Source organism: Urocitellus parryii, chromosome 4 (genome assembly GCF_045843805.1).
Source record: "Urocitellus parryii isolate mUroPar1 chromosome 4, mUroPar1.hap1, whole genome shotgun sequence".
Lineage (NCBI taxonomy): Eukaryota > Metazoa > Chordata > Mammalia > Rodentia > Sciuridae > Urocitellus > Urocitellus parryii.
Window position 1 is genome coordinate 53,840,608 of NC_135534.1, and position 22,642 is coordinate 53,863,249.

General features: G+C 35.2%; 1 protein-coding gene across 1 annotated transcript in view; it reads right to left on the minus strand.

Annotated features, from left to right (window-relative positions):
• Ipo7 (importin 7) overlaps positions 1–22,642 on the minus strand; it is a 58,062-nt gene that overhangs the window by 25,363 nt on the left and 10,057 nt on the right. Inside the window, exons 2-6 of the mRNA XM_077798186.1 lie at positions 13,684–13,765; positions 11,011–11,164; positions 9,663–9,821; positions 5,169–5,325; positions 2,823–2,912 (exon numbers count right to left, since the gene is read on the minus strand). Of these exons, the coding sequence (XP_077654312.1) occupies positions 2,823–2,912; positions 5,169–5,325; positions 9,663–9,821; positions 11,011–11,164; positions 13,684–13,765 (642 nt within the window). The remainder of the gene's footprint in view (positions 1–2,822; positions 2,913–5,168; positions 5,326–9,662; positions 9,822–11,010; positions 11,165–13,683; positions 13,766–22,642) is intronic.

Sequence of the window (22,642 nt, forward strand, 5' to 3'; positions counted from 1 at the left end):
CCAAAATCTAGTTTTGGATATCAGTATAGATAAACAATGTTTTATGTATGAGAATATTCACAATACTATTCATAATAGCAAAAAAGTGTAAAGAACCTAAATATTTACTAATAAGGTAATGTTTAATCACATCACTTTCATAAGACTACTATTCAACCATTCAAATAATGAGCTGTTACACTGATCTAATAGAAAAATAAGAATTAAGAACAGAAGAAGCTGTCATATAAGCTGTCATAGAGTACAATGCTACAACCACTTTGAAAGTCATTTTGGAAATTAGTAAAAAAAGTCTCAAACATGTTCATTTTGGTTCTATCTAAAATACTTATATGTGAAAACCATCCTGATTATATATCAACATGAGAACATATCATAAATTGAGGTATATCTACATAAAGGGATAATATTTTACAGCAAATAAACATCCTTTACAATATGAATGAATCTCATTAATATATTAAGCAAAAGAAGAAACATAAGATTACTTGTATATCAAGAAATATACAGGGCTGGGGTTGTGGCTCAATGGTAGAACGCTTGCCTACCATGCATGAGGCACTAGGTTCAATCCTCAGCACCACATAAAAACAAAGATATTGTGTCCACCTAAAACTAAAAAAATAAATATTTTAGGGCTGTGGGCTGTGGCACAGTGGTAGAGCACTCGCCTACCATGCATGAGGCACTAGGTTCGATCCTCAGCACCACATAAATGGAAAATAAAGATGTTGTATCCACCTAAAACTAAAAATAAATAAATATTTTTTAAAAAAGAAATATACAAGACAGAAGATGGGGTTGTGGCTCAGCGGTAGAGCGCTCGTCTAGCACGTGAAAGGCCCTGGGGTCGATCCTCAGCACCAAATAAAAATAAATAAAATAAAAGTATTGTATTCAATTACTTCTAAAAAAATAAAAAGAGAAGAGAAATATACAAGGCAAAAATCAATAATAGATGATAAGAACCAGCCATGAACAAACATTCTGGGGTGACTGTTATACTTATCATAAAACTGAAATAATCCACTTAAAATTATTTACTTATAATCTAGTGAATGTTACTGAATATAAATTATACCACAAAAAGGTGTAAAATATATAAGACATTTTAGTTATATTTTGTACCAATTAAAAATACACACCAACCTGATTTCCTATGGAGGGGGAAAATATTTTGTCTTCTGCACGGATTCAAATCTTTAAAAAACAAATCTAGATGAATATAATAGCAGAAGCCTCTAATCCCAGCAACTTAAGAGGCTAATGCAGGAATGACTGCAAGTTCAAGGCTAGCCTCAGCAACTTACTGAGGCCTTAAGAACTCAGTGAAACTTTATCTCAAAATGAAAAAAAAATAAAAAAAAAAAACATATGTAGCTCAGTAGTGGAGTGCCTCTGGGTTCAAAGCCCAGTACTGGGAGGAGTGGGGGGACTACCACACACACATATAAAAATTTAAATAAGGACTGGGAATATAGCTCAGTGGAAAAGTGTCTGCTTAGCATGGCTGTGACCCTGGGTTCAATCCCAGTACAGGGTAAAAAATAAGTAAACTGCAAAATAAGAACCTAGTCTTCTTTAGGCAATTATTAAACATTCCACTGACTAAGAAGTTACATGATTGTCCCATACTTAAGTTTAATATAAAAGCCAGAAGGATTATTTTGAGGACCAAATAAGCAAATTATATAATAGAACCTAAAACATACTAATTGTTCAGGAGGAACTTGTATTTACAAGTTGTATTTACTTTCTATGACACTAGATTATACAGTTGAGTGAAACTGGCCAAATCATATTGTTACATTATATACATGTATGAATATGTGGCAACAAATCCCACCACTATGTGTAGCTATAATACACCAATAAAAAATGTGGAAAATAGGGCTGGGGATGTGGCTCAAGCGGTAGCGCGCTCGCCTGGCATGCATGCGGCCCGGGTTCAATCCTCAGCACCACATATAAACAAAGATGTTGTGTCCACCGAAAACTAAAAAAATAAATATTAAAAAATTATCTCTCTCTCACTCTCTCTTTAAAAAAAAATGTGGAAAATAAAAATTAGATTATATAAAAATATTATGGTAATTTTAAAACTTATCATAAAATGTAAAATGTAACAACTCTGTACCAAAACCCACTATGTTATACATGGTAAATGGATATATTTTATGTCATAAATTATAAGTTTTTAAAAATAATGTAAGTACAATGTCTTGCCAACTTGTGAATCAGGTTTTCCCTCTGTCCACAGATGTTTGACAAATTACTGGGCTAAAATCCAGCCATAAAGATGAGGGAACGGGTGGAACGCAGTACTAAACTATACCTCTATCTCTTTTAAAAATTCTTTATTTTAAAATAGGATGTCAACTAAATTGTTGAGGCTGGCCTCAAACTTGTCATACTACTGTCTCAGCCTCCCAAGTCACTGTGATTATAGGCTTGCATCACCACACCCAGCTAACCCTAAATTCATCTAGTTAAGAAGTGAGAAGTTGGGCTGGGATATAGCTCAGTGATAAACTGTTTGCCAAGAATGTTCAAACCCCAGTACCATAAACAACAGAGAAATTAAGAAACAGAAAAATTAGGATGAAATAAGCAAATACACGCAAGCACTTAACCAATAATATATGAAATAACCTTTCACAACTTACTTAGTATACATATAAACAAAAGAAATCCATGTATCTAGAAAAAACTGCATCATGAATTACAGAAGTACATAAAGAATGTTATAGGAACTATCAGTGAAAATCCAAGAGATTATTAAATATTTATGTTTTGTAATATAATAACACATAGAAACTTACATTAGGAACATCCCTGTTCACAACGGTCTTCAAAATTTCTATCCATTCTGTCAGGTTCTGTTGGTTTATCAGCTCAAGTGGCAGTGTATACTAAATAAAAATCAGGAATTAATATTTTTAAATCTTACTAAAGAAAATTCTACCATTCCACTTCCATTTACTCTTCACACAATACCATGTAAAAGTATTTCTTTGTTTAACGGAAGGGGGGCTACCAGGGATTGAACTCAGTGGCACTCAACCACTGAGTCACATCCCCAATCCTTTTTTGTATTTTATTTATAGTCAGGATCTCAATGAGTTGCTTAGCACCTCACTGTTGCTGAGATTGGCTATGAACTCATGATCCTCCTGCCTCAGCCGCCTGAGCTGCTGAGATTACAGGCATGGGCCACCATACCCTGCTTGTAAGAGTATTTCATTCAATCAACGTATTCCTATTAGTACGTAAGTAAATTTCTTTGATTATTTATCTATAATGGAAAACACTGGCAGTGACCATGGACATCCTTGTCTTGTTCCAACTTCCTGGGATTAAATCTTATATTCATATATAAGTATGATATTTACTGTAAATTTCTAGTAAATACCTTGTATCAAGTTACGGAAATTTCTATTTTATAATTCAAACAGTTTTTTGTTTTTGTTTTTTTTAAAGCAGGAATTGTTATTTAATTTTATCAAGTGCTTTTCTCTGGGATCCCCAAAGATAATTACAGGTCTCTCTCTTAATGAGGTAATCGCAAAAATTAATTTCTTATTGCTCATTCATTCTTCCATCCCTGGTATACATCCTTTCAGTTGGCTGATAAAATAAATATCCTATTTAGGATTTTAAGCAATCTATTTTCACAAGTGATTTTGATATAAGGATGTGCTAGGCTAAGAGAATGAGTTGGGAGGATAACATACTTATTTTGTCCTATGCTCTGATAATTTTCAAGGATTATTTTAATCTAAAATTGTGATCATACCAGCTAGGAAAATATGAAAAGTCTACAGCTATCTTCCATTCAAGTGGCATTTAACTGAAGAATTATGTAAGGAAGATCCAGACTGGGAGATGATTAGAATATCTTTAAAGACCTAGAAAGCCAAGTGTGGTGGTATATGCCCATAATCCCAGCTATTCAGGAAGCAGAAACAGGAGGATCACAAGTTTGAGGCCAGCCCCTGAGACTCAGAAAGACCCTATCTCAAAAATAAGAAATAAAAAGAACTGGGATGTAGTTCAATCCCACAGTACCACAAAAACACAAAACAAAAATCAACTACATCTTAGGAGAGGTGTAATCACAAGTCTTAAGATTTTTAATAATGGTATGACTTGAACCAAAAGATCCTGATAAGATGCAACAACATGACACAAAAAAGCAGAACTTGAATTTTAAGAATCTATTTTAAAAGTAATTATATTCCACTGACAATACAAATTCAACCAATACCATAGTGGGTTATTTTGTATTCAAGGAAGATTAAGAACAATATTATACAAAAGATATTTTTAAACTGTAATCAAGTCATATGTTTTAGACTCATGAATTATTTTTGTTGTTGTTTTTAAGATGGAGTCTTGCTATGTTCTCCAGGGTGGTCTCAAACTCCTGGGCTTGAAGGTCTTCCCACCTCAGCATCCAGAGTGCTGGGATTGCAGGCATGCATCCACACCAAGTTGGACTCAAATTTTTATTCTTCTTCTTTTTAAAAATATATTTAGTTTTTAGTTGTAGGTGAACACAATACATCTATTTATTTATTTGTTTGTTTGTTTATTTTTAATGTGGTGCTGACGATCGAACCCAGTGCCTCACGTGTGCTAGGCAAACGCTCTACTACTGAGCCACATCCCCAGGCCAGGACTCAAATTCTTTTAAGTGGGAATGGTGGTGCTCTCTATATTCCCAGCTACTTAGACGGCTAAGGAAAAAGGATGACTTTAACCCATGAGTTCAAAACCAATGTAGACAGCAGAGCAAGACTTTATGACCTTGAAAAAAAAAAAAAAAACAAAGACTACTTTTGTAGTGCTGAACACTTTTAAGAGAACTTGAGATTGTTTATGTATGCTGCGAATTAGGCTATATCCTTTTAATTCTGGCAAATATTATCTTACTAGCAAATCATCCATTGAATCATTATTTATATACTCATATTCTTCAAAATTTTTTAAAATTATTTTTTATTTTATTTATTTTTATGTGGTGCTAAGGATTGAACCCAGTGCCTCACACACATCAAGCAAGCACCTTGAGTGACTGAGTTACAGGCCCAGCCCAAAATTCTTTAATTTTTAATGTGGTAAGTATAGACTGACTTTATATATAAAATCTACTTTATACAAATTACCTGAACAAGAGCATAGAAGATCTTGAATATCTGTTTCTGGATGAGGACAGATTGATCAGATTGATCAGAAAGAAGCTGGATAAAGCGATCCTTTAGAACTGGTAAGAAATGCTGCATTGCTGCTACCAATGGACTCCGCTCTTCTGGTTTCTTGTACCTGTGGATAGGAATACAAACTAATTCTGTAAGAATTTATTTCGTCAATTTATATATACATAAAAACTACCTGTTTTTCTAAACAAATATAAGTAAATGCTTTCTAATACATCTAGAAAAAGAAAAAAAACTATTCTGGAATAAAACCACAAACAAAAGCAACTTGAATAAAACCTCAGAAACAGAATATCTAATATAGACTGAACATTTATAATGAGGTCAATAATATTCAAGTCCCCCATTAGTATTCTCCCTTTTAGAACTGAGAAAAATGAGTCCCTGAAGTTAAATATCTTTCCCAGTATTACACATGGAGGCATAAATCTAACCAAATGAGATCCAAATCACTATATAGTCTCTAAGTGTGAATACTGGTACAAATAAGGAGCTACAACAAACTAACTTATACAGTAGTAGCTGATGAATAAACAAAACCAATTAAATTTTACCATCAGTAAGTTATTCACATTACAAACAAAATTAAGGCAGAAATGGCATGTACAAAACAGAAAATAAATGTCTAAAAAGCATTGTTAAACCAGAAGTTCTACCATCCATGTGGCAACAAAAAATACTCAACAAACTATATACAATCTTCATTTATCCCATTTGGGGTCAATATTCACATATTTTTTCAGCAGATATATAATATGTTGGATTACTGGGTGCTACTGTGTACCAGTATTATTTAACTAGTATGATGACCTTATTACCTTTCTAAAATCCAAAAAATTCTGAATTCTACTTTGTTCTAGGGATTATGGGTAAACAATTGCTGACCTACTTGGAACATTTCTGTATATATTACTTATCATTTTAACAAAATTTTTAAAAGATCTGTTAGATTATTTTTTAAAAATCAAATAATCATTTTATAGGTTAAAATTATAGAAATGAAATTCCAGTTTCTATTACTATGGAGACATCAGGGAAACTAGATTTGTAAAATACAAATTACTGGTTATAGAATTAATAACCAAAGCTTATCTTTTTGGAATACATGATTATTTTAAATTGCTTTAAAACAGTTCTCATCAATGGTCCCAGTTTTATTTGTTTGTACCCTTCTTCTCTCAGAGAAAATCTATTTACAAATTAAACATCTGAGCCAGGCTCAGTGGCTCACACTTGTAATCCCAGTAACTCGGGAAGCTGAGGCCCAAGTATCAAGTTCAAGGCTAGTCTCAGAAATTTAGTGGTCGATCCTGTCTCAAAAAAAAAAAAAAAAAGTCTGGGAGTGTATATAGTTCAAACCCAGTACCAAAAAAGAATTGAATATCTGAGTACATTTTTTAAAAGTAAATGAAGATTCTTTTTATAATGTATATTCTTTGTTTCTATTTGGATGACATGAGAACCAAGATAAATTTTCAAAGAAATGTTCAGTACTGGGGCTGGGAATGTGGCTCAAGCAGTAGTGCGCTCGCCTGGCATGCATGCGACCAGGGTTCGATCCTCACACAAACAAAGATGTTGTGTCCACCAATAACTAAAAAATAAACATTAAAAAATTCTCTCTCTCTTTCTCTCTCTCTCTTAAAAAAAAAAAAAAAGAGGGGCTCTTTAAAAACAAAAAAAGTAAAGTTCAGTACTGGGATGTATACAACTCAGTGGTACAGTGCTTGCCTTGCATGTGTGAGACCCTGGATTTGGATCTCCAACAGAGAGAAAGAGACAGAGAGTAAAGAAAGACAAGAAAGAGGGGAAGGAAGGGAACAAAGAAGGGAAGGCAGGCAGAAAGCTAACAAAGAAAGATCCGGGCTCAGGGTGCATGCCTGTAATCTCAGTGATCCCCACAACTAGGAGACAGACGGACACAGGAAGATTAGAAACTGAGAAAGAAAGCATGGGGCAGGGGGTTGGGGGGTGGTAGTGTCTGAGAATGTAGCTCAGTGTTAAAGCTCCCCTGAGTTCAATTCCCAGTATCATCAAAAATAAGGTTCACATTAATGCTTGGTAAGGCTATTTACAAAACTGATAACTCAGGGCTAGTGCTGTAGCTCAGTGGTGGAGCACTTGGCTAGCACCTGTGAGGCACTGGATTCAATCCTCGGCACCATAGATAGATAGATAGATAGATAGATAGATAAATAAATAAATAAGTTGGATGCTGTGTCCATCTACAACTAAAAAACTAACAAAATTGAAAACTCATTTTAGACATTATTTTAATATCCTAAGAAATTATACTCAGCATATATTTAAAAAGGATCACCTATACCTTTGAGTAGATAAAACAGCAACATTTTATGAAAGAAAGCCATTTGCACTCTCTAGTCTGACTACACAAACTATAAATGTCTATAGACAAAATTTTCTTTTAATAAAAGAAAACTATACTATGCAGCACTCTCCACTTATCCATCCCAGATGACTGTGAATACTCATGCCATGTTAGAATTTCTTCTCTGCTACCTCCCCTCACTGTGCTAAATGGTCTAGAAGTTGGGAGGTAGTAGAAAACAAATTTTTAAAAAATATTTTTTTAGTTGTTGATAGATCTTTATTACATTTATTTATATGTGATGCTGAGAATCGAACCCAATGCCTCACACATGCCAGGCAAGTGCGGTACCACTAAATGACAGCCCCAGCCCCTAGAAAGTAAATTTTAATGCCAAACATATAATTTCCCTCCAAGGCCTGAAAATTCCTGAAAGTGTGAAAATGTGACACTGATACAAGTCTACTATCACTTTTCTGTTCATAAACTATTCAATGCTTCCTCAGTATCTAAAAGATCACATCCAGGGCTGAGGTTTTGGCTCAGTGGTAGATCACCTGCCTAGCACGTGCAAGTCCCTGGGTTCAATCTTCAGCACCACATAAAAATAAATAAATAAATAATAAAGGTGTTGTGTCAAACTACAATTAAAAAATAAATATTAAAAAAAATCACATCCATATTTTCTTTTGTCATATAAAACCTTATTTAATATGGTCCCAATTTACTAGTCCAAACTATTATTCCCAATCTTTCATAAGAAACTATGCATACTATTAAGTGATTTCCTTTCTATCCATTTAATACAGTGTCTCATTTCCACCTTTGCATCTTTCTTTGTTCATACTACTCACTTCAGTGTGACATGCCTTCCTCTCAAATGCTCTTTGTGCTCCTTCAACAGACAAGCAACTCCTGAGAATCTATGTTCCTGAAGGCCACCAAATTCAAGTATCTCCATGAATTTTCTTAGAACTGCATCAGTCCACACAGATCCCTTCTGAATACCTGTGTTCCATAAACACTGCCTAAAAAAAAACCTGGACTTCTAGTATTGTAGCAGCCTCCTATATTTCCCACTTGAAAATGCCTATCAAATTCCCTCCTGCTAAGATTTTAAGACAGGAGAGACCTGAGCCTCCTCAATGACACTGACAGCTTATCATTGTTATTCTCTCTGATTTTAGTCACTCACTTACCAGAACTACAACAACTGGCATTCTGACAGAGGTTGGAGCAACAGCTGGAACATTCCTTAGCAGGAAGATGGGCAGCTAGTGGGAACACAAGAAAACACCAGCACCAGTGCTGTAAATGGTATATTTTCTCTACTGCTCAGAACAACAGCAGCAGTTTATCAGCTACTTTGAAATGGGAACAAAAAATGGTATTGGAGGCTAACTACAACTCCTAGATTTGGAGGTATCACAAAGGCATCTGTGTAGCTGTTAGGACTGGAAATAAAATCACCATCATAGAATTTAAAAAGCCTTCCTCATAATTTTCCACATCGAGACTTTCAATTGCCTACCAGTTTTACTACTGTTACCATATGCTTAAAGGAAAGCCCCTTCAACATTTCGTTTAGCACTATTAGTGCTATACCTTAACTTACAAGGTTAGATTTTTTTTCTGATTCCTAAACCCATATCTAAAATGATTCCTTAACCAGAAATATTTCTGATACTAATTACCTTACATGATTTATAATATGCTTAAATATGCAAACAGTGAAATAGCTAAGTATGAATCCCTCAATACACATAGCTTTAAAAGGAGCCAGGTGTGGGAGGCACAGACTGTCATCCCAGCTACTCAGAAGGTTGAGGCAGGAGGATCCCAAATTTGAGGCCAACCTGGGCAACTCAGCGAGACTCTACCTTAAAGAAGAATAAAATACAGCTAGGATTTAACTCAGTGGCAGAGTGCTTGCCTAGCATTTACAAGGCCCTATTACCACAAAAAATATTTAAAAAAAAAAAAACTAAATTAAAATTATCATTTAGTTCATTAATTTCATGAACTATGTCAAATATAATTTTACATTTTCAAATTGGTATGTGAAATTTCAAAACTCTTCCTACTTCTTGAAATTCCATGAGAAAGACACTTACTCATAATTTTTCACCAATTGATAAAGGCAAAGGAGAATTCCTAGCCAACAAGCACTGTTATCAGATTGAAGATAAAAGCCAATCTTGTCCACAATGGCAGTCCAGCGGCTTGGATAATCATGCTTGATGATGTGATGAATGCATGTAGTGAGCTGTACCCTGTAAGTAAAAAATATATATAGTAAGAAGGAAGAAATACTAAAAGATAAAATTTCACTGACTCATAAAGGGAAAATGGGTTATTCAGACAATACCTAATTTCAAATAATCTACCTGATGTTTGCATATACATGCAATACAAATAATTTAAAATAATAATTCAAAATAAGTCATTCAGCAAAACCTATCTATTCCTACCAACTTAAAAGAAACTAAATAATTGTTATGAGTGCAGATTTTTTTAAATCCCTGAAACTAGTATCATTTAAGAACAATCACACTTGTTATAAATTTTGCAAAATATAAATATATAAGAGCTTTCAACGGGTATAGCCCATGATAGAGTGTCTGCTTAGCATGTGGGAGGCCCTAGGTTCACTCCAGAACCTCAATAAAATAATAAATAGAAAAGAGCTTTCAAATATTGAAAGACTAAAAATATAAAGTATATGAGCTGGGTATGGTGACGCACCAATAATCCCAGTGACTTGGGAGGCTGAGGCAGGAGGATCACAATCTGGAGGCTAGCCTCAGCAACATAGTGAGACTATGTCTCAAAAAAATAAAAAGGGCTAGGGACGTGGCTCAATAGTTAAGACCCCTGAGTTCAGTCTCCAGTACCAAAATACATACATACATATAGTATATGACAGCATTTCACAGTTTTGTTGTTTTTTATTTGTTTAAATAAAGGAATTAAACCAAGGACAGTCAACCACTAAATTACATCGCCAGCTCTTTTTTGTATTTTATTTAGAGAAAGGGTCTGGCTAAGTTGTTGAGGCTGGCTTTTGAACTCAGGACCCTCCTTGCCTCAGCCTCCCAAGCCACTGGTATTACAGGGATACACCACCATACCCGGCCATTTCATCTGACAACAGGATGTTTTCCAAGTTTTATGAATGTAAAATTTAACTGTAGTAAGAAAATTAATCAAAGACACTGTCGTATAAAATCATTTATTGGATAAGTTTTCTGCTATAAAAACTGCAGGTTTGCAGGCTGGGGTTATGGCTCAGTGGTAGAGTGCTCGCCTCGCACGCCTCGCACGCCTCGCACGTGAAAGGCCCTGGGGGGTTTGATCCTCAGCACCACATATAAATAAATAAAGTTAAAAAAAAAAAGGTAGGTTTGCGTATTCTAAATAGATACCCCCCCCACCAAACAAAAGAACCTGAAAATTACATACCTGATAAGCTCAGGAGAGTGAATGATGGCTTCTACAATATTTTCTCGAATGCAGTGTCGATCTTCTTCTGGAATAGTGTAAGGGGATATATCCCCTGGTACTGTTTCTCGATCAGGCCAATACTGTGTTATCATATTTTTCAAATAGATTACACCTAAAATATGGATCAGTTTGACAAAAGAATATTTACTATGAAAACAATGTTAATGTCCCTTTACAAAGTCCATACCTCAATTATTTCTTCCAAATCATTTTTAGTTACAAACATAAAACAAAAACAAATTTTGTATTACAAACAAAATACTACAATCAATATTGGTTTTTTGTTTGTTTTTTGTTTTTTTTTTTGGTGGTACAAGGGATTGAACTCAAGGGTACTTACCAATGAGTTATATCCCGAGTAATTGACATTTTATTTTGAGACAGGGTCTCCCTCAAGTTGCCCAGGCTGGCCTCAGCCTCCCAAACAGCAGGAATTATAGGCATATACTACTGTATCCAGCTTTTTTCAATTATGTTAAAAGTTAATAATCAAAAAAACCAAAATTAACTCTGATTTACAGCAATTACTACTCAGTAACAGCAATAACCAACATAATTGAACACTAAATCTAAGAGAACCTGGCAGATAAACACTAGAAGCAAAACGGTTATTTTTGGGGGGAGGGGGTTACTGGGAATTGAATGCTGGGTACCATTGAGCAATGTCCCCAGCCGGTTTAATATTTTATTTTGAGACAGGGTCTCATTAAGTTGTTTAGGATCCTGCTGAGTTGCTGAGGCTGGCATTGAATTTGTTGTCTTCCTGCCTCTGCCTCCTGAGGGGCTGGGATTACAGGCTTATGCCACCATGCCCGGCAATAATCAGTTTTCTATAGAATAGTTAAACTAATTTTAACAGTTTTCTAACCAAAAAACCTGAAGACAGAAGTATCTCACACTAAAATAATTTCTAAAACTAATCTCACAAAGGTGATAAAAAATAAATGTATATCATAGAAAAATCATAGTAGTGGGGCTGGGGATGTGGTTCAAGCAGTAGCGCGCTCGCCTGGCACGCATGCGGCCCCGGGTTCGATCCTCAGCACCACATACAAAGATGTTGTGTCCGCCGAAAACTAAAAAAATAAATATTAAAAAATTCTCTCTTTCTCCCTCTCTCTTAAAAAAAAAAAAGAAAAGAAAAGAAAAATCATAGTATATAAAGGTTCTTTTTTTTTTTTTTTTAAAGAGAGAGTGAGAGAGGGGGGAGAGGGAGAGGGAGAGGGAGGGAAGGAGAGGGAGAGGGAGAGAGAGAGAGAGAGAGAGAGAGAATTTTTTTTTTTTAATATTTATTTTTCAGTTCTCGGCGGACACAACATCTTTGTTGGTATATGGTGCTGGGGATCGAACCCGGGCCGCACGCATGCCAGGCGAGCGCGCTACCGCTGAGCCACATCTCCAGCCCGAAGGTTCTTAAATCTATAAATCCCAACCAAGTATTTCAATCACACAGCACTTCAAATTCATTTTGGGGGATGGGGTACTGGATGCAGCCACATCCCCAGCCCTATTTTGTATTTTATTTAGAGACAGAGTTTCACTGAGTTGCTTAGCACCTCACTTCTGCTAAAGCTGGCTTTGAACTTACAATTTTCCTGTCTTGGCCTCCAGAACCACTAGGATTACAGGTGAGTGCTACCTGTAATTTAAAATCATGTTATTTTATAGGAGAATTTGCTATGCTCAAAAATGACAGATCACAGATGCCATAGTGCATGCCTGCAGCACCAAGACTTGGGAGGCTCAGGCAAGAGGATAACAAGTTCAAGGCCAGCCTGGAGAACTTAGCAAGATCCTGTCTCAAGACAAAAATGTTTTTAAAAAGGAGTATGGATATAACACTTGCCTAGTATGCACAAAGCCCTGGGTTCAACCCCCTAGTACAGGAGGGAAAAAAAAAGATTACAATTTCTTGTCAACTATTATATTACTACCTTTGTACATCGCTATTTGATGAAGTGACCAAACTGATGTGGGAAAATTTAGGTGGCTAACAAGGTGGTGGTGGTGGTGTTTTTAACCTAGCCCTTAAGCCAGGGAGGCTAGTGGGGTATGGACCACAAAAGTAGAAGAGATACAGCAAGGGAAATTATTCAAACTTAATTAATTCCTAAATTCTGGTTCTTTGATTAGCAATTCTTTTTTTTTTTTTTTTTTTTGAGGTAGTAGTGGGGATTGAAACCAGGGCCTTGGGCAGCACTCTACCAACTGCGCAATTCTTATTGGAAGTCCTGCACACATTGGAACAAGGACAATTGACATTACTAGCATTTTTTAAAAAATATTTTTTAGTTGCAAATGGACACGATACATTTATTTTATTTATTTATATTTATGTGGTGCTGAGGATCGAACTATGCGCCTCATCTATGAGACATGTCGAGTAAGCACTCTACCAATAGTAAGCCTGAAGCCCTGGTTTCAATCCCCAACATCACCAAAAAAAAATCAATCAATCAATCAATCCATCCTTTGAAATTGACACCAAATATCAAGACACTTGCTGTTTATTGAGGGCAAATTTGTTTTCAGGAAAATCATGAAAGGCCACCCCAAAATATTTCTGCTATTCAATTTACAAACCTTTTAAACAATTTCTTTACAATCAAGAAAATAATTCAGGAAACGTACCTGCCTGTCTTACAGGTAAATCCAGTTGTTCTGACATAGTAATTTGGAGCAGTGTTGACACAAAATTCAGAGACTTGTGTGCCTACAAACAAATGGGGGAAAAATAAACTTTTTAAAGTTTCTATAAATAAATATAATTTAAAATAACAGATCCAAAGAACTGTAATACTCTTCCATTGCTTGGCTTGTACAAAGGACTTTGTCACCTGATCCCAGATTTATTGCCCGTCACTCTCCTATACTGAACTTGAACAAATAACAACAAATCCTAAAAATGTTTGTATGTTTGCATTTGTCTGCACTGCCCTTTCCATTTCTCTCAACTAGCATTCTTAACCTACATTGGCAGGAGCAGCTCAAAAACAATATGCTCTGTGATGATATCTACTTCTACTTTTCAGTAAAAATTTATTTGTATACATGTTCTGTTAAGTAGCTAGACACATACTAAGTCAATAAAAATGAATAATGAATAGATTGGGATGATTCCAAGGTGCTAATAATGTTTATTTCCTGACCTGGTTGCTGTTTTATATAAGTGTGCTGTTTGTGAAAACTGTATCCTTATAAACACTTTTCTGTACATTTTATATTTCAATGGAAGAGGGAAAATCAATAGCTTTAACATAATAAAAGTAGAATAAAAACTATATGATCATACTTAAATAAATATATGATAAGCAATGCAACCCACAGAAAAGACTGAAACTAAAACACACCAAAATGCTAAAACCAATTATCATTGAGTAATAAGAGCTACTCCTTATACATTTTCTGTTTTCCAAGTTTTATATTACAATACTGAACATTCAAGTTAAATTACTTCTTGTATGTTTTGCCATTTAATTCCCCTCCATTCTAACAAATCACTACTGAAACTAAAACACACCAAAAATGCTAAAACCAGTTATCATTGAGTAATAAGAGCTACTCCTTACACATTTTCTGTTTTCCAAGTTTTATATTACAATACTGAACATTCAAGTTAAATTACTTCTTGTTTTGCCATTTAATTCCCCTCCATTCTAACAAATCACTACCTATACATGTCATCTCTTTTCAGCCTAAGTTTTAGTATTTTTGTGCAGGTGTTCACATGAAGTATACTGATTTTTATTTTAATTTCCTCTTTAAAGACTTTCCCCAAAAACATTCTGCAAACAAATTCTCAGAGAATTTTATTGTTGAATACAAAAAAAAAATTTACTCCACATTAACATCTAGAGTGATAATTATATAGTCTGAAAATTATACAGTTACATGTTCTTGGCGCAGGACATTATGCAAGAAGCTGAGATTACAGGACTGAATATTACACCCAAGTTCCATGACCTCATAGAAACATACAGTGTACTGAAGGAATATAAAATAATCAAACAGCTAATGGAAGAAGTAGTAGACACTACAGAAAAACAAGTAGATGAAGGGCAGGTACTAAGCAAAAACAAGTAGATGAAGGGCAGGTACTAACCCCTTTCCTTTACTCCAACTAGATCAACACAGTAAATAACTGTCTTTAGAAACCTTTCATCAACGCCATTTATCACACCATTCATGATCTCTCTCCCTAGGCTTTCTTTGCTGATTTCCCATTCTGTTTAATCTATAAATGCTAGAATTTACCAAGACCCAGTCCTATGCCATCTTTTCCAATCTCCAGCTGATCTCATCTAATTTCTGTCTTTAAATACTATCTATATAACCGAGCATGGGGTGCACACCAATTAACCCCAGTGGCTCAGAAGGCTGAGGCAGGAGGATCACAAGTTGAATGCCAGCCTCAGCAACTTAGCAAGACCTTGTCTCTAAATAAAATATAAAAATGGGAATATGGCTTAGTGGTTAAACATCATTACTGGATTCAATACTTCCATACCAAAAGACAATGAAAAATAAAAAATAACGCCCGCGTGTGTGTGTGTATGTATGTGTATATATATACATATATATGTATATATATATATATATATATATATAATTTATATGTTACATACATTATTTCCAACCCAGATCATTATAAAAGACTTATCTATTACACATCCCTATTTCAGTATCTAAAGCATTGTTTCTCCCATAAACTTCTATGCTACTGTCTATACTAACTCTCTTAACTTCCATCATCACCATCCTTGGCAATCCTCACACTTTCCTCTCCTACTTCCAATTAACACACCCAGTCCTAATTCTAAAATGTACATTTTTAAAATATACCCACTTTCTTCATTCCCATCGATACCAACCTAGTCCAAGTGACTACCATCCTTTTATTTATTTATTTATTTTTGTGATGATGGCAATCAAACCCAGAACTGGAGCCTTGCACATGCTAGGCAAAAGCTGTGCCACTAAACTATACCCCATCTCATATCCCTCTTAAATTAACTATTCTCACTCCTAACCATTCTCCATTTATCAGCCAACCAGATTTAAACATAATCCTAGACTCTAGGCATGAGGATTCCATGTTCAAGGTCGGCCTGGGCAATTTAGCAACACCCTGTCTTAAAATAAAATATAAAAAGGGTTGCTGAGGGGCTGGGATTGTGGCTCAGCAGTAGAGCGCTCGCCTAGCACAGGCAGGACCTGGGTTCGATTCTCAGCACCATACAAAAATAAAGGCACTGTGTTGTGTCCATCTACACCTAAAAACATTTTTTTTAAAGGGCTGTCGATGTATTTCAGTGGTAAAGCATCCCTGGGTACAGCAAAAATAGGGCTGGGGTTGTGACTCAGTGGTAGAGTGCTCGCCTAGCATGCGTGAGACACTGGGTTCAATCCTCTGCACCACATAAAAATGAAATAAAGATATTGGGTGTTCACTTACAACTAAAAAAATATTTTTTTAAAAGTACAGCAAAATAATGAATTAATTAATTAAAAATAAGATTGTAAATCAATCTCTTTTCTATTACAATTTTTGATGCTCTTAAGGAAGATATTTTGCCCCCTTCATCAGGCTCATTTAAAAAAAACTTTCTCTGGTTATTCTGGGTCTCTTATTTTTCCAAACGAATCTCACAATTGCTTTTTCTATTTCAATGAAGAATGACATTGGGATTTTAAAAGGAATTGCATTAAATTTGTGTAAAAACGCAAATGGCCATTTTGATAATATTAATTTTGCCTATCCAAGAACATGGGAGATCTTTCCATCTTCTAAGATCTTCTTCCATTTCTTTTATTTTTTTTATTTTTTTAAATTTATTCCATTTCTTTTAGTGTTCTGTAGATTTCATTGTAGAGATCTTTCACTTCTTTTGTTAGATTGATTCACAAGTATTTTTTTAAATACTTTTAAACTCCTATCTCTCACCCTGCACAAAACTCAACTCAAAGTGGATCAAGGACCTACAAATTAAACCAGACACTCTGACCTAATAGAAAAAAAAGTAGGACCAAATCCAATCATGTCAGGTTAGGACCTGACTTCCTTAACAAGACTCCTAAAGCACAAGAAATAAATTCAAGAATCAATATATGGGGGCTGTGGCTGTGGCTGAATGGCAGAGCACTTGCCTAGCACATGTGAGGCACTGGGTTCAATCTTCAGCAACACATAAAAATAAACAAATAAAATAAAGGCATTCTGTCCATCTACAAAATAATAGTAGTAGTAGTAGTAGTAGTAGTAGTAATAATAATAATAATAATAATAATAATAATAATGGAGGACAACTCCCTTGAATCACTTTTTTAAAAAAAGAATCAATATATGGGATGGATTCAAATTAAAAAGCTTCTTCTCAGCAAAGGAAACAATAATGTGAAGAAAGAACCTACAGAATAGGAAAAAAAACTTTACCACAAGCACCTCAGGTAGAGCACTAACCTCCAGAATATACAAAGAACTCAAAAACGTAACACCAGGGGCTGGGGTTGTGACTCGGTGGCAGAGTGCCTGCCTCGCACATGTGAGGCAATGAGTTTGATCCTCATCACCACATAAAAATAAACAAAATAAAGATATTGCGTCCATCTATAACTAAAAAATATTTCTAAAAAATAGCACCAAAAAAATACAAATAATCCAATTAATAAATGAGTTAGGGGACTGAACAGACACTTCCAGGAGATATACAATTGATCAACAAATATATGAAAAAGTGTTCAACATCTCAGAAATGCATCTCAAAACTACATTGAGATTTTACCTTACTCCAGTCAGAATGGCAGTTATCAAGATTACAAGTAGCAATAAACGTTGGCAAGAAGTGGGGGAAAAGGTACACTCATATATTGCTGGTGGGACTGCAAATTGGTGCAGCCACTCTGGAAAGCAGTATGGAGATAGATTCCTTAGAAAACTTGGAATGGAACCACCATTTGACCCAGCTATCCCAATCTTCAGTATATACCCAAAAGACATAAATCAGCATACCACAGTGAAGCAGCCACATTAATATTTACAGCTGCTCAATTCACAATAGCTAAGCTATGGAACTAACCTAGATGCTCTTCAACAGATGAATGGATAAAGAAAATGTGGTATGTATACACAGTGAAATATTGCTCAGCCTTAAAGAATAATGAAATTAAGGCATTTGCAGGTAAATGGATGGCGCTGAAGAATATCATGCTAAGTGAAATAAGCCAATTCACAAAAAAAAAAAAACAAAGACCAAATGACATCCAGACGATAATCCATAATGGGATCGAGGCGGGGCACTAGGGAAGAATGAAGGAACTATGGATTGAACAGAGGGGAGAGGAGTGAGAAGGATGATGGAATGAAACAGACATTATTACCCTATGTATGGTTATAACTGCATGAAAAGTGTGACTCTGTATCATGTACAGCCAGAGAAATAAGAAGTTGTATTCCATTTGTGTACAATGAGTTGAAGTATATTCTGTTGTAGTATATAACTAATTAGAACGAATTTTTAAATTAAAAAAAAACTTTATCTGGGAATAGAAAAGACAGTAGAATTAATCGAACATATCTTTCCTATCCTTATATATGAATACACAACCAATGTAACTCCACATCATATACAACTGCAATAATGGGATCCTAACTGAAACAAGTTATACTTAAAATAAATATTAAAAATTCTCTCTCTAAAAAAAAAAAAAAAGAATCTATATATGTATAATGCCAAAAAACACTCTACTGTCATGTATATCTAGAAAGAACAAATAAAAAATAAAAATAAGTAAAATAAAATAATAAAAAAGCTTTTCCCCTGCCCTTACTTTACCATCCTTCTTTGGGTTCTTTCAATAATAAATGTCACCCCATTTCAGAGTCTTTGTACATGCTGTGAGTTTCTACTTACAAATTCTACTCTCCCCTTGCTTCAGCAGAGTTAACTGCTTCCCAATGTCCCACTCTGTCTCAGTTTAAACATTATTTCCTTAAAGAAGTCTTTCCTATCTAATCACTCAAGTTAAAGTAAGGCTCCCTAGAATGCTCATAATTTTAACTATTTTTTCTTCAAAACACTTATTACATATTTGTAACCCACACCAGTTTTATCCCTTTTTCTACCATTAACTAGACTTTAAGTTCGATCAAATAGGGACCATACTGTTTATATACCTAATCCTCATTATGATGCATGGCATTTCAGACAGTCAAACTATTTACTGAATAAATTCAAAGAGACAAGAAATAAATGCCTTGAAAGAAGACATGATTGCCTAGGAGCATAGTAGAGTGTGAAAGGATAGATAGAAAGACCTATAATGAACACCACTATCCATACTATTACTAATGTAATTTTAGGCCTTTTATAATATATGGTCTCCAATATCAAACTGGGAGATTCTGGAATGGACTGCTGCAATCAGATAGTCCTGGGTTTAGTAATTTTTTTTTTTTTAAGAGAGAGTGAGAGAGGAGAGAGAGACAGAGAGAATTTTTAATATTTATTTTTTAGTTCTCGGCGGACACAACATCTTTGTTGGTATGTGGTGCTGAGGATCGAACCCGGGCCGCACGCATGCCAGGCAAGCTTGCTACCGCTTGAGCCAAATCCCCAGCCCTGGGTTTAGTAATTCTAAGTGATGACATTTCCTATATTGTTAAGCCTTGAGAAAGCTAATTCAGAAAATCTGTCTCAATTACAAAATGTGTACTAAAATTCACTACATAGGATGTTTGTAAGAAGTAAATAAAAAAGACCCAGAAAATATTTTAACAAATTATGAAGATATAACAGGCTGGGATTGCTCTCAGTGGTAGAGCACTTGCATACCATGTACAAGGCCCAAGGTTCAATCCTCAACACCAACAAAAACAAACCAGCAAAACACTACATAACAAATGTGTTATGTTCCTTATATATCCATACTCAGTAGGAGTCCATCTTTCTTAAAGAGTATGATCTAACATTAGAAAGATGTAAACTGAATGTAGCCAAGTTACTCATTAGTTCTTTAAATCATCCATAAAACACAGCACATGTGGCTTTGTGTATTTAAACAATCTCTTTTGAGGTCCCAATGCTGAAGTTTGTCCTTCAGACTTGAAACAGATTACTTTCTATGATAAGTCCTGAGGAAGGCTGGGCATGATGATGCACACCTGTAATCAAGGGGCTTGAGAGATTGAGACAAAAGGAATGTGAGTTCAAACCCAGCCTCAGCAATTTAGCGAGGCCCTATCTCTAATAAAAAAAAAATAAAAAGGGATGGGGATGTGGCTCAATGGTTAAGCACCCCTGGGTTCAATCTCTGATACCAAAAAAAAAAAAAAGTTCTGATGAAGTTGTTGGTTTATAATTAGGAGTCATGTTAAACCAACATAATCCATCACAATCACCACTATTTTTGTTTGCCTTACATATACAAAGGTACATTATTTGAGTTAAAAGTAGCATATGATACCCACTGTATTTTCCTACAGCATAACTAGTACTCTCAAGATTTTAATATATAAAAAAAAAGACAGATACTGTGTCAAGCACCTTTTTTTCTTCTTCTTACATTTTCACAATGTTTACAGTTTAATATGGTGTCAATATGTCAAGCAGCTTTGGGGTAAATAAAATAACAGAATGTCCCAGTTACTTGGGAGACTACAGCAGAAGACCCCCTTGAGCCCAGGAGTTCACCTGAGCACAGTTTGCAGCCATCCTGGACATGAAATAAAATAAAATCACAAAAGGTACTTCAAGGAAACCAAGGCAAAACATTATTATCATCAAGGAAAACAACATGATAACAAAGGCAGAGAGACAAAAAAGTAGTTTAGGATTAAGTAGATAAAATGTGAAGTTTTGGGGCTGGGCTATGGTAGAGCACTTGACCCTGGATTCAATAGCTAGTATCACCTAAAATAAAAGAAAAAAGGAAGAACTTTTAAACTCCCCCCATTGGTATAAACAAAATCAAAAAGGAAAAGAAAAATATCTGTAACATCTTAGGAACAGAGTTCATTACTCCAAACAAAAAATGAACAACAAATATGTGCAAATTTCAACCAGGCCAGCCACGCTCAGTGGTTAAGCACCCCTGGGTTTAATCCATGGCGGGGCAGGTGGGGGGGGATCAGCCCTGGGGACCATGGTGAGTGACTGTAATCTCACTGATTCAGGAGGCTGAGTTAGGAGGATGGGAAGTTCCTATTCAAGGTCAGCCTTAAGAACTTAGCAAGACTCTTTCTCAAAATAAAATATAAAGGCCTGGGGACATATATCAGTGGTAAAATGCTCCAGGTTCAATTCCTGGTACCAAAAAGGAAAAGGAAAAAAAAATTGCAAACTTCACAACAATTAGTATTAGTAGACAATAGTCAATCCTATGCCAAAAAAATATATGAAATATGACAAAGCACTGATAAGGATATAAAAAGATGGAATGTTCTTACAATGCTAATGGTGTAGAAAATGGTACCATTTTGGAAAACTGGCTACTTAATAACCTAGCAATTTTACCCTTATAGCATACATATAAGAGAAATGAGTCCTTATATCCATAACATTCAACCATTAACAAGTGAAAGAATGAACCAAACCATGGAAAGTTCATAATAAAATACTATACAGTAATTAAAAAATGAAGTAAAACCAACCTACAAAATCAACCAGTAACACTCATCTTCAAAACATGTTGAGGGGGTCTGAGGCTGTAGCTCAGTGGTAGAGTAGAGTGCTTGCTTAGCATGTGCTGTGAGGCACTGGGTTCAATCCTTAGCACCACACAAAAATAAACAAAGACATGCTGTACACCTACAGCTATGAAAAAAATTAAAAATAAACAACACGCATTGAGGGCTGGGGATGAAGATAAGTGACAGAGTACTTGCCTAAGTGTGGAGGCCTTGGGCTCAATCCCTCATGTACACACACACACACACACACACACACTTGAAAAAGAAGTCAGGGCTGGAGATGTGGCTCAGCGGTAGCGCGCTCGCCTGGCATGCTCGCCTGGCATGTGTGCGGCCCGGGTTCGATCCTCAGCACCACATACAAACAAAGATGTTGTGTCCGCCGATAACTAAAAAATAAAATATTAAAATTCTCTCTCTTTAAAAAAAAAAAAAAGAAGTCAAACTCCTTAAATACATTCCATGTGATTCTATTTATATGAAATTCAAGGACAGGCAAATTTAAACCATAGTAACAGAAATCAGAATAATAGTAACCTGGAGAAGGAAAGGAACTCAATAAGAAGAGTACCAAGGAAACTTTCTAGGCTAATGAAAATATTATTTACATGTTGGTCTAGGTAATGACTACCCTGGTGAAATAACTAGGCAAAAAGTGAATGACCTATACAGTTATTTTAGCTTTGTACTACATGCAAATTACTCTGATTTGAAAAAAAAACAAAAAACTATTATTCCATGGACATTAACAGCATTAACAATTAGTAAAAGAGAGAAATACCGATCATGCTATCATGGGTATGGATCTTGAAAATGTACACTATGCAAAAGAAGCCAGTCACAAAAGACTACATATTATATGATTTCAATTATATGAAATGTCCAGAATAGGCAAATCTATAT